General features: G+C 38.0%; 1 protein-coding gene across 1 annotated transcript in view; it reads right to left on the minus strand.

Annotated features, from left to right (window-relative positions):
* Nucleotides 1-1,687: 1,687 nt before the first annotated feature.
* Nucleotides 1,688-13,107, minus strand: part of BPTF (bromodomain PHD finger transcription factor) — a 42,790-nt gene continuing 31,370 nt past the window's right edge. The window contains 7 exon segments of the mRNA XM_072351756.1: nt 1,688-2,612; nt 4,505-4,691; nt 5,445-5,529; nt 5,806-5,998; nt 10,118-10,470; nt 10,871-11,096; nt 12,484-12,566. Of these exon segments, the coding sequence (XP_072207857.1) occupies nt 2,576-2,612; nt 4,505-4,691; nt 5,445-5,529; nt 5,806-5,998; nt 10,118-10,470; nt 10,871-11,096; nt 12,484-12,566 (1,164 nt within the window). The 3' untranslated portion in view covers nt 1,688-2,575.

The raw sequence follows: 13,107 nt of genomic DNA on the forward strand, positions 1-13,107 counted from the left end.
TGCAGGTGTAGAGCAATATCGCCTTCCTGTCCTCCTAGATTATTCATGGCTTTTGGGTAAACTCAACTTCTTAACCAGCTTTAAATCCACGTTAACTGTTTCATGAAGTAAATTTAGGTCATAGGAAATTGATTGACAGTAGTCTGAGAAAGAAAAATCCAAGCTTGAATGGCTCACATTGTCAAAATCTATGTTACAATGCACAGCTATTTTGAAACACGCTATTATTTATAAAGAAGTTAAAAGGAAGATGATTGAACAGAGATAACAGACCTCAGGAACTTACCGTGCTTTTAGGAAGGTGGGAATTAATTACATTTACAAGACTGCTTTGATTCAGAAACGGCAATTAACTATAAATATCACCTCTAATAAATCAAGGAAAACGCCTCAATGTGCTCAGTGGGGACTGAAAAACTCAGGATGGTTTTCAGCAGGATAAAGTCAAGTGATAAAACTGGTTCAGTAGCAATTGCACCTAACCTGGAGAAGCCACAACCTATAGAGCGTAACACGATCAGTTGTTTCATTAGAAACACCACCAAATCAATGTCAAGCACGTTCCTTTATTTGTCTGGGATGCTGCGTCCTTTCAGGTACAAAAAAAAAGTACTCTTCAATTTGCCACAAGTTTTTAAAAACACAGCAATCTATTGCCTACAGGTTGGACATTGTAAATGCCACATTGGTATATGAATAGCACGGAAATACTGCGAAGCTCTGCTGAAAGGCAAGGTGTGTTCAAACACCGTTAGAAGCTGCGTTTTTTTCCCCTTCTGCATTAAAAACACAACGCAAACAATGTGCAGCATTTTTCTCTTAAACGTCAAGGACAACATAACCTAAATGCAACTACTCCTCTTTAACTGCAAGAAGCGGGAATGGGTAATTGTTTTCACACTCAGCAATTGCTTTTCGTTTTCACATATAGGGTAAATGACAACATTAGCATGTACAAAAAACACGGGTTTTATTAGATAAAATTATCCCAGAAGTATCTGTACACCTGAGCCTGTCAGTATAAGAAAGTGTGGTCAGTAGCAACATCTTTAAGAAAAAACGAGGAAGGTTCTTGCATAGCAAGGTGTGAGGTTAGACCCAGGAGGAGCTTATTCACACATCAGGGAAATCCCAGCTCACTGAACAGAAGTTAACTGTGAATTAGTGCAAAAGCTTAAGTCGAATGGTTGGAGAGCTGCATATAAATCATGGCTCAGTGACTGCAGATAAAGGGCATACGGGAAAGTCATTGATGCGGTATGCAAGTGAGAAAGAAAAAGGAACATCTGCAAATCGCATCTTCTGACTTTAACTTATCCTTCTTGCCAGCAACTCCTTACACAGGAAACAAGGAGGCCATCTAGAACGCCTCTGGTAGATACACTTACACTTGGTACTTTACATTTCTAGGCTACTTGGCAAAACATCGCTTAATCCAGCAGTGGGCTGTGACATTTCACACAGTGCCTCCTACTGCGTTATCTGTTACAGTCATTTTGGCACCACTGTAGGGATTGTGTAAAGGGATAACAGCTGCTTAAAAAGAGAAGTTCTAAATGCTGCCTTTGGAGCCAAGTCAAGTCAGATCTCCTTTTCCACTTCCCTCCCCGCTTAACTTGAAATACTTTTGCTTTCCAACAGATCCCCAAAGCATTACAAACATATTAGCGCACACTCAAAGACACCTACGTGTGTGGGGAGAACAATTATCTCCATTTATTTTGTTTCATATACATCCATATTTTGAATTTTAATACAAAAGAAAAAAAAAATTAGAATCTGACAAATGTTTACAAACAAGATACCTTCAAATAGATTTTACTCGTTTCAGTCTGGTGCAGAGTAAATGACAAATTGTACTGTTATATTCAAGGCAACAGAGTCTGTAGTCCGTGACCACTTAGCCCAACCTTTATGCAAGCTTAATTGTTCTGGTTTGTTTTTAATCTACCATGAATGACAAACTCATCGTTGATTCCCAGTTCTGTGTGTGTGCACATGTGTACATAGCAGCTCCTTTCATAGAAAGAAAAGACATCTAGAGGTCTTCTTGTACTTTTACCTACAGGAATCATGTTAAGATACAGAATGGATTACATGTGACCGGGGCTGGATCTTATAAGAAAAAATAATTAGCTGACAAATGAGGGCAGCAATAAAAAAGCGTCTTTTTTGCAACAATAAATAAATACAGTCAAAGTTTTCTGTGTGGACTTTAAACCAGCTTCTTCACTGAAGAACAGACGTGGCATTTCCATGGAGTTAAACGTGACCCCATTTACTGTATCTTTTTTTTTTTTCTTGCTCTTTCTCTCCTTCAACAAAACCAAGTTTTCCTGCTTTTGCCACAATAATACAACAATTTGATCTTGACAAGAAAGTGGTGCTGCTGATTTTTATTTCTTTGTCCTTTGGACAAAATAAGCCAAGGATATAATTTGACTGTTGTGACCAATAAAAACGCAGTTTACATCAAGTCTTGTCAGGATAACCCGACTAAAAACATCTGGCTTCTTAATTAAAAATTTTCAGACAACCAGATTCTTGCTCGTTTGTAAGGTTAACACGCAGAACTCTAAGAAGCTGTAGACTGCAGTTTGTTGTTATGGGACCTGCAGAGTACAGAAGAAAGTGAAGAATTAAGCACCCTTCATTTTGGGAAACACAGTTGCTGCAAGGTGTTGCCACAGGTAAATCATTGGCAGGGAATTACTGCCCTGTTGCTTCCTTTTCTTATTGGCCTTAACTCTTCCAGAAACCCCCCCCCCCCTTAATTTTCCCTGCGTTTCAGTCACATTTTCATGCCCTGCATACAAACATTTCACTAGTTGCCACATGCAGTGTTACTGGAATATTTCAAAATGCCTGAAGTCAGTTTTATTCTCACGTTTACGTAGCAGTAATACATCAAAAGGAAAGGTAAAAGACAATTCATAAGGGTGAATATTTATCATAAGGTGTATTCAGCTTAAATTTCTTCAAGAAATCTTTGGATTAACTTAATAGAAAAAAACTGAACCAGGCATATTAAAAATCACATCTTTGCTCATCACCATTCAGCAAAACTCCTCTTTGACATTCACCATTTTATTAGTGACTGAAAATAAAACAGTACATGGCTTCTGAGATGGGTTTTTCATTTCTCTCAATACAGTATTCCAGGAATGGGACCATTTCATTTTTTCCTATTAATACATTTGCGTTTAACCAGCAGGATTGCTGGTAATAATAAAAAATATTCAGTGTTTACTTGTTAGACAAACAATCTGGATTTTTTAGGGCTATTTAATATTATCAAATTGTACAATAAAAGAAATTTCTGATTCCAGTTAAAACAGTTCAGACTAAAGATATCACAATCTGCAAGAGAAGAAAGGACACAGATGGAATAAATGAAAACCAGTAACAAAAAAACACAGCAACAAAATGAATGTGTAAGCAGTGGATGCTGGATAACCAGCAAATGCACGATGGAAGAAACATGAGTTGAGAACTACCTAATAAATATTATTACTCCAGTATTACATCAGGAAGGAAAAATGCTGGTCTAATCCATTTGGTGCCACATCCTCTCTCATCAATATTACTCTCATTGGATTAGAGCTTCCACAGCAGTAGGTATAAAGCAAAGCGTTCAATTTACTTGATTACAAACAAATTTAATCCTGCATTAATACCTTAGACTAGGAACCTTAATCAGATGGACAAATTTAACTACTGTACACATACAGATTTCGGCATAATGCTGGAAGGCATTCAACATTTGCAATTCAGTTACAGTTGGCTCATGTTGGAGTACAACAAGGATATAGATAGACAATAGAAAAATCCATAGTACAGTGGCCTATTCGTTTTCAGAAATGTCTACGATAGGGAAATACTCTTCATCAGTCTTTCTACAGAAAAACATTAGAAAAGAAAACTTGATTTTAAATACTCAAATTTGAACTGTATTTAGTTTTCCATCTATCTTTAAATAAAGTATATTTATTCTCTCTGAAATAAGGTACATTACAAAACGATTAGAGAAGGTATTAAGAAGAGAACTGCTTTCAGTTCTTTCATTGAATTACAAGCTTCACAGCAGAACTGTCTCTTTTCAGTGTCTAAGAAGGACTTGGTGCACAGCAGAACATAATTAAAGCTCAGAACAGCACAGTGCATGTCCTGCTGAGAAATGATTCTCATTTAAGTTTTCTGCAGCTATGACTTAGGGTCATTCAAGTTTTCTATGGGTATTACATTAAACTTGTCTACAACATCTCATTTTGAATGAGTATTACAAAGTAATCTCAAAAAACCCCATATTTAAGACTTAATGTTGATTGAAAATGACAGTTGGCGGCTACAGAACAGCTTTTTTTTCCCCTTTAAAAGAAAAGCAGCTGTCCAAGTAAGCGCATGGACAAGCAAATCTTTGTATGAATGTAAGGTAAGCTTCTAAAAGCATTAGGGAGATTTTAGGGGACCACAGAACATCTATGATTAGAACACGTTAGCTTACCTGCTTGCCTTAAATCCTTTGAGTTTCTGTACAAAGAATGATTCAAGAACTTCTGCACATTGGTAAAAAGGAGAGTCACTTGGATTGTAGTAACGACAGTTATCAAAAATTTTGGTCATATCTGCCACAAACTCTGTGACCTTTTTGTAGTAACGTTTCAGTATCCTTTCCTCCATGGTGGCAAGGTCTTGAAAAGAAAGCAAAGATTATTAAAACGAGGCATTTTCATCTTCAACAGAAGTTAACGTTACAGGGCGCAGGAAACAAAGCCTACAGGAACTCAAGTTGTGACATGTTAACACCAGTAAACCTCCTTTAGAATAAGCACTTATGTATGAATGTGTCACATACAGCTGAATTAAACAGCACAAGGTGATCTTGCAGCTCTTGGTTTCTTGCAGGAAGCTATTTACTATTCCTGAAGAAATTAAGGAAAAAAAAACCTCAAAGAGAGGAAAAAAAAAATCTGGATTCTTGTACTTCACTTCCCTTATAGCCCTTGTTGGCACCTGAATTCATGACTCGCCTTAAACAAATCTTCTGTTTCCACAAGAATATGTATATTTGCCACATGGGACAGATGGAGGATTTCAAGTACACAACCACACAAAATACAGGTGCCTCCACTCCTACCAACTAGATCCATTAATGAGACAGGGATGACAAAGCTGTCATTGTTCTATTTTAATGCAAATGTAAATTAAAAAAAACAATATTTAACTGGAAAAACAGTGACTTACCTTTGGAAAATGCCCCTGAAGTGCTTATTTTCAAACATCAGTTATGGAGAACATGTGAACACGCAGGTGGGCAGGATTACCTCGTGTATTTTTACACGTGCATATTTACTTGCAGTACTTACAAGCATAATAGGTAACCAACTTGATATTCCTAATCCCAAAACTACTTGCTCATCATGAGATTATTCCAAAACACTTACCCATTGGTTCTTTAATAACACCATAATAATCTGGTGCATCATTGGGATCTACTGGTTCTAAGAATGGCCAGGCCATCTTGTGAGCCTGTCAGGAAAACAACAGGTAATTAACAACAACAAATTAGCACTCTTCAGTAGATACTTTCACGAAGGAGGAATGATATGCTGAACATTATTCCACAGTGCAGTACTGCCAGTTCAGTTGCAGCTGACACGGTGGCACTTTGCACAAAATAAGATCTTGCTGTTTCTTTCTTTTTTTTATTAAATCTCAAACAACTGGAAGAGAAATCAGGACACACCCCGAGGCTCACTGGGTACCTCTTACACAGTAAAGCATCCCTGTAGTTTCTGTTCTCACCTGTAAAGAGCGCAGTACTCTCCTTAACCCTTCGTAATCTTTATCAGTTAGCGGACTGAGTACAGTCATGGCATCTTCTGTGGACTGACATTGCGGACACACATATTCATCAATGAGATCAGCCTCACTTTGCAAAATGCCAACACACCGACCATGATACCAGTTCTGACACCGGTCGCAGCCAATGTAAAATCTGCAAGATCCAAAAATAGGTCAGTGACTACATTTATTTAAATTGAAGATTACATTTAAAAGCATAAGCCTGCAGTCCCTTGCACACAAGTTACTTGGCACAAATACAACAAGAACAGCACGCGACATTTTGGACTGACAAATTCTAATTACAATATTCAAACTGCTTTTGTATTTACAAACTAAACGACAGAACATTTCACAATTAGTTACTGAATTTTCTGCTACACACTATCAAGCGTTCAAGGTTTCAGATCAATCATCTGCTTTAGAGCTGAAAGGAACAGAGTAACACCAGAAATAGCTCCCAAGAAGAATCCCCAAACTATTCGAGGTGCGTTTTGTGCAAACTGGACGACAACTGGGCTCCTATTTTGCTCTGTACAAACATTTTGCATATGGAAGCATCAGTCTTGTAGTTGAATACTGAAGAGGGTATTTACGACTCAAAACCTTACAAAAAGATGCCAATCATGTACCCCCAGACTGACATTATGCTTTCTATCCAGATCAGACTAAAGCACAAAAAAATCCACCGAATACCACATTTGACAATTACTGAAAACGAATCTGTATTACAAATGAATACAATATATGCAGAATAACTTTTTTCTTTGTAAGGAACAGGTAACCAAAGTCAGAGCAGTTTGCTACCTAGACATTAAATAAGAGGTTCTTATCAGAACTCACTGCGACTCATCATAAGGTGTTCTGCAGATACAGTACAATTCCTCACTGCTGCCCTCTTGTGCCCGTTTACAATCATTACAGATGTACACATCCATTTTCTTAGCCTCCTTTTCTGTGATGCCAACACATTCTCCATGATACCAGTTAGTACAAAGATCACAGCCAATATAGAACCTAAAAGCATTCACAATGAAAATGACAATGTAATTGTCATTTCAAATGGCATGGCACTTTTCCCTGCATTTCTCTCTGATGCACTTTCTTGCTGCCCTACTTTCTTCAACTTTCTCTTTGTTTTCCCTGCTTCCTATAGCATTCTATCCTTACAAGCTAACATCATGCAAACAGCTGTGCTGTTGATAAGGTCACTTGGGTCAATTTTCAATTGACAGTTCATTGAAATGCACATCAATAACGTAACCAGACCTTGACAAAACCGGTCTAAAAACGCACTTCCAACGTGCGTGTGAAAATTTGTAGAAGGCACAAAAAGGCCAAAGGAAAAGATTTACATTTTCAAAGTTGCAGCTCAAAAGCTACTTCAACATTTCGTTCAGATTTGAAAATGTAGGTCTCAGTTAATTAAAAAAAAAACAAAAGCAAAGCGCAAACACCAGCTAGGAGTTACAAGTTACAAGGAACATGCATACCAGCCATGTGTCCCATACGGATTGGTATAACATGATACAAAAATAAACTGTGTCAGGACATGGCTGTCATAATTTTAATTGAGGGCATGGGGGAGGCAGGCTGAAAAACAGCGATTCAGCTACTCAGTAAATGCTGCAGTAAATTGGTACCGTTGATCAGAGAACAGTGTCTACTCTCAGACAGCTACGTGACAGAACCAGATGTGGTATGACACAACGTGAAGGGAACCAGATACAGAATCATGTGAATGGGACCTTGCACAGAATGAAGTGACAAAACTCTAAAATATTATGCAAGGATGTTTGACATTTTGTGTATGGATACCTCAGAACATACCTATGACTCATGGAAATCAACCAGATGGGCGAAGTTACACATCCATTCTCTCTGCCTAAGCAAAAGCAAGCTGACACTGGGGATCTTCCTAAATCTTAGACACCATCAACCACCTGCTCTATGCTGCTTTATCAGTTCCTGCAGCCCGCCCTAATTCATCAGTCTTCAGCCAACCACCGCTCAGTGCACACCAGCAGCAGCAGAACAGCTAGCCAATGCTCCACCAAAGGAACACCTGCGCCTTCCTGGCTGTTTGCTCAAGATACTCCAAACCTACCTGTGCATTTTCAGTCAAATACTAAAAATGGCACAAACCAACCTTCCATCAACAATGGATCAACGCAGCTCCTTCTAACAGCTGTCAGCAACAACTCAGTCATGGTCTTTTTCCCAGAGGGGATCAGACCTAGCTGCTCCTGTCTGCAGATAGAAGCTAAAGCAAAACTCACCACCAGAATGTTAAACAGGCTTCACATTATGCTTTAACAAATTAGTTGGAATATAAGTAGGAATCTTAGAAGGATGTCCTTGTTGACAATCCTCCACACAATATACATAGGACCCTACAACACTGGCGTGAAACCAGTGAGAACTAAACATAAGAGCCCTGCAACAGAGTAACACAGAGAATTACCTTTGTGGACTTACTAAATCCTAACAAGCACAGGGCATTTGAAACGCATCTCAAATAATCTTTTCAGTTTCACATCTATCCTCCTTAAAGCAGAAAAGAGACACCAGCACAAAGAGGAGTATCTCATACCTACGTGTGTGTATATACGTACATATAAACAATGCTTACCAGGAAGCTCTTTGAAAATTGGCCTAATTGCTTTCCAAATAGTGAAATCATAATACAGCTCAGTGGCACAGCCATCATTTTTAGGAACATAACAGTCAGAATTGACAAGAAGCAGAACAGCAGAATTGAATCCTATTGCTCAGGGCACTGATCAGTTAGTCTTAAAATCACTGTCTTAAAGTTTTATTCTGTGTATTTAAGCATTGGTTCAGGACACCAAAATTCACACTATGACCATATTTTGCTCAGCTTACAGAAATACCCACTGAAATAAAATGAAAACCAAATTCTTTTGCTCACAGAATTTGTTCATCCTGTCTTAATTTGTGGCAATTCTACAGCAGTGCTCATACAGACCAGCGCTCAGCATCACAACAAGAGGAGAGCAGGTCTCCTCCTCCTAGGTTTTCTGCCATTCAGTGAACTTCATACAGTATTCTTATTGAGACAGGCAAGATGCACATGCCTTAGAAACAGTAGTGAGTTACAAACCAGGATGCTGGGAGTCTGCGATTTACAAAGAGATACTAGCACAGATAGCCTACAATTTCCCATGCTGATGTAATACTGCAATGGTCAGAACTACCAAGCACCTAAAATGAACAAAAAAAACAACTGAATTTAGTAATGTTAATTAAGAAAAGGAGGCTGGAAGGAACTGCAGGAGATCCTCTAGTCCTGACCCTGAGTTTGAAATGAGAAATCATTCCCAGAACGAAAACACTACATATTTCACTTCTGTTACCAGTATTGAAAGCACCACCAAATGGCATCAATTAAGACTTTTCGGTATCATCACTCGTTAAGCAGATAAAATACTCACTTGGAACTGGTCTGAAGCCAAATTTATTTTACACACATATCTAGACAGCTATCAGATGGTAACTATTACTAAGAATGTTAATCACCACTAACTTCAGCAGAAATGCTTAACACTGTCCCCTGCCATCCACAGTCTTCTACTCCAGCATTTAATCATGTTCTTTGCAAGGTTTGTATATAGCATTTCCTCTTTCACAGAAGTTTTTTTCCTTGTCCATGGGCAAGAAATAAACCATAGGGACCTGCAGTTTTCACTTTGTCAAATGCTCACACACACAATTTTTGATCAAACTTGGAGCATACATTAATATACAAAAATGATTTCAGCCCAAAACATTGTCCAAAGTGAAGTGCAGTCAAGCAGCACAGAAGCTCTTTTACTGGCTAGCAATTAAAAGAAAATCATTTATCAGAAGATGGTATCAGAGCTATCTCTAAAGAGCATCAGCCACCTGTTCACAAGAAATCGCTCAAACCAAACTGTCACTTGCTTCCGAGGCAGAGGCAAACAGCAAAAAGAAAGAATAACAGAGCGGAGGAAAAGAAAAAAAAGAAAAAAAGAGTATGTGCATGTGAGACAGAAAGATCATACAATGGAAACATGCAAACAAGTAGAAATATAAGTTACGTACATTAACAGATAAATCAAGTATGTTAATAGTTTTGTAACTGCTAGCGAAAAAGACTTCATTCTCTACACCTTACTGATCACTGCAGTAACACCTGATACTTCGTTTCTAGAACTACCTCACTGCTAAGCTAACTACTAAATCTAACTCTAATAATACACATTAAAAACCAATGGCATTCTCTACTCACTTAGACTCATCATAAGGCGTTTTACAGATGCAGTAAAGCTTTGTGTCCTTCTTTGTTTCCTTTGAGGTAGTAGAAATCATTTTCTTTTTCTTGGACTTGGAAGCTGACAAGTCTCTCTCCTCATCTCGCTTCCTCTTCTGGGAGGATATTGGCATTGGGACTGTGGTGGAGGAGGAGGAGGTGACGCTGGCTGTGTGGTGCTGTGGTGGTGATGGCAGCGGTGGCGGCGGCGGTGGTGGGGTGGCAGTGGCAGCAGCTGCTGCTGCGGCAGCAGCTGCAGCTGCTGCTGCAGCTGCTGCCTGGGCTTTTTCTTTTTCTTTCTTAATTTTAGTCAAGTCTCTCTTTAGCTCCTCCTGAAGTATATTAAACAGAGAGGGAGGCACTTCACATGATTATTCCAGAACAGGTTTAAAATGTGGACATATCCCCATGAGTAATTGGAAGAAAATAATACAAGTCTTCCCAAGGTGCAAACTGCTAATGTGCACAACCTACAACATTACAGGATGGCACACTATGGCCTGCTGGCTGCAGTCGTACAAAAACTGTTTAAGGAAACAAGGCAGTTTCAGCATGAGTAAGAAACAAAAAGCATAAAGAGGACATCCATTGGCTTTGCAGAGAACCATGCATATAAATCAGAACTTCTTCCCATATGTTTCCTTAAAAGCTCACTGAGAAAATAGATCAAGTTATTGCTGAAACATTGTCCCCAACTGAAAATCAAGTAGGTCTGAGAATAACTGTCCTTACCTGCACTTCAATTTGTAGTTCTTTGTCCAGAAGAGCTCTTTTTTTCAAGATTTCAGCTTTGAGCTGCTCTTTGTGCTTGAAAAGTAGAGCTGACAGCTTGGTAGCATTCTGTTTACTACGCTTCTGCTCCACACTCTCTTCTCGCTTTCGTTTCTTAGCTGCCTGCTTTTCTTCTTTATCTATCTTATCCAGAATATATTTCATCACTTGGTTGCATACAATCATTCTGGTGAAATAAAGAAAAAGTACATTGTGCTGAGCTGCCCGTCTATCCCCAGTTGAGAGAGCAGAATCATTTAGTTCTCCAGTCTCTAGAAGCTTCAAGCTAAATTATGATGCTTATTAAAATGAAGTGGTAGACTTAGTAATGTATAACTTCCACTCATGCTTTACTAGATCACCAAGGGGAGATATCAAATCACAAATTTAGTTACAGAGGGCTGATATAAATTTCATTCAACTGATTCCTGCCTTTCCCCTATAAAACTCCTAGCAAAGTTTAAGCTTCACTACAGAGATATTTTAACTCAGCTCAGTTTCCACTAACTCATTGGAAAGAGCTGGATTTTGTTTATTTTGATGCAGGATGAAAGCCATGTAAGCTGGAAGCCTATAACTTGCTGAAAACTATTTCTCACTCTCTCGTGAGCACCAAATATTACTAAGTTTTTGTGTTTTGGCATAAGGATTGGCAAATATTTTCCAGTGTAAAGGACTGAATATAAATAAACCAGTTTTAAATTTCCTCACTGCTGGCAACAAATGATTATTTCTCCCATGTTTGCTGTCTACCCAACAACAGTCATCTTTCCCTGCTTACAAGTTCCATATATTTCACTTATTCTGCCTTATTTTTCCAGAATATAATAAACATACTTTGATTTCCCTTCCCATTGTATTTCAATCTTCTTTGAAAACTACATGCTTCTTGTTGCCAAAGCGACCATGAAAAATAACTCACTGACATTTGAACCAAAATCAGACAAAATAGCACAGGCTGGGAAGAGTAGCTGCTGCTACAGAAACCCAATTCAAAATACCAACTTGACTATCTGACACCATTAAATGAGGAGTATGAGACAACACTTTTTACTTTTATCACACTGTGAAACAAGTAGCATCAAACTGTACCACTGTAATCAACAAAGCTTTTGCTCTAATTTGATGATAAAAAGTTTATGAAAAACACTGTTTTCTTACTAGATGTCAACACACAATTGTAGTTATCCAACTATAGCAACTATCTGAGATGATGTCAAGATAAACCCAAGATATCTGACAAACAACTTTGTGTTTAGCAGCTCCAAGGATGAAATCTCCTAGTTTGCTGAATAAGTGCTACCTTCCAACTCTTCAGTTCCTTTTGTAGAGTGGAATGCTTAATGCTGAAATGAGACTAAGTGATGCCAAGGGACAAAACTTCAATACATATTATCAAAGTAAAATTGGGAATATAGAGGATTGAGTTAGAATTCTCACCTATTACTTTCACCAATTTAAAAATAGCAATCTCTCTTTAAGAAGGTGCTTATTAAGCAGTTTTATTATGCATATTAAATGACATTATAAGTGTAAATGTTTCAATCTAAAGCTACAACATGATGCATATTCACCTCTGATTTTCTTCCCTCTCAGTTGGAGTCAGTGTCTTCTTTTGTTTCAAGTGTTCTATGACAGCGTTCTGTTTCATAACCACCTGCAGGACAACAGAGAACCCAAAACAAAATATGAAAACTTTAGCTGGTATTTCACAGTACCACTGGGAGAACCAGGACATTTCCTAAGTTAAAAGAAAAAAAAGCAGCATTTATTTCAGTAAGTGAAAAAATGGAATTGATTTTATCAGGGCAGCACTTGTTTAAAGTAATTATTTAAAATTTGAAAGCTTTTAAAATGAAATTCAACATTGACACCTCCTCCACCTCCCAGACAGAGCAGGATATTTTATTTATGCACTGTTTAAACCTAGGGACTAAACATATGTTGACAGTATTTCTTCAGTGATGGTACTTTTATTTAAGAAAAAAAAAAAAAAGTAAAAAAGGTAAGATTCTATTATATAAATGTTGGTTTTGTTTGTTTTTAAAGCCCCGCAGCCATCCAACAGCATTACATTTCAGATACCTCTTTGAAACCTCAGTTCCTTATAGCAGGCAACAAAAGTACTGTACATGTGTTCTGAACACCAGCTCTCCTATCTATAACCTATCTTTCCTGAACTGAGAATAACAATACAC

Source organism: Excalfactoria chinensis, chromosome 17 (genome assembly GCF_039878825.1).
Source record: "Excalfactoria chinensis isolate bCotChi1 chromosome 17, bCotChi1.hap2, whole genome shotgun sequence".
Classification (NCBI taxonomy): Eukaryota; Metazoa; Chordata; class Aves; order Galliformes; family Phasianidae; genus Excalfactoria; species Excalfactoria chinensis.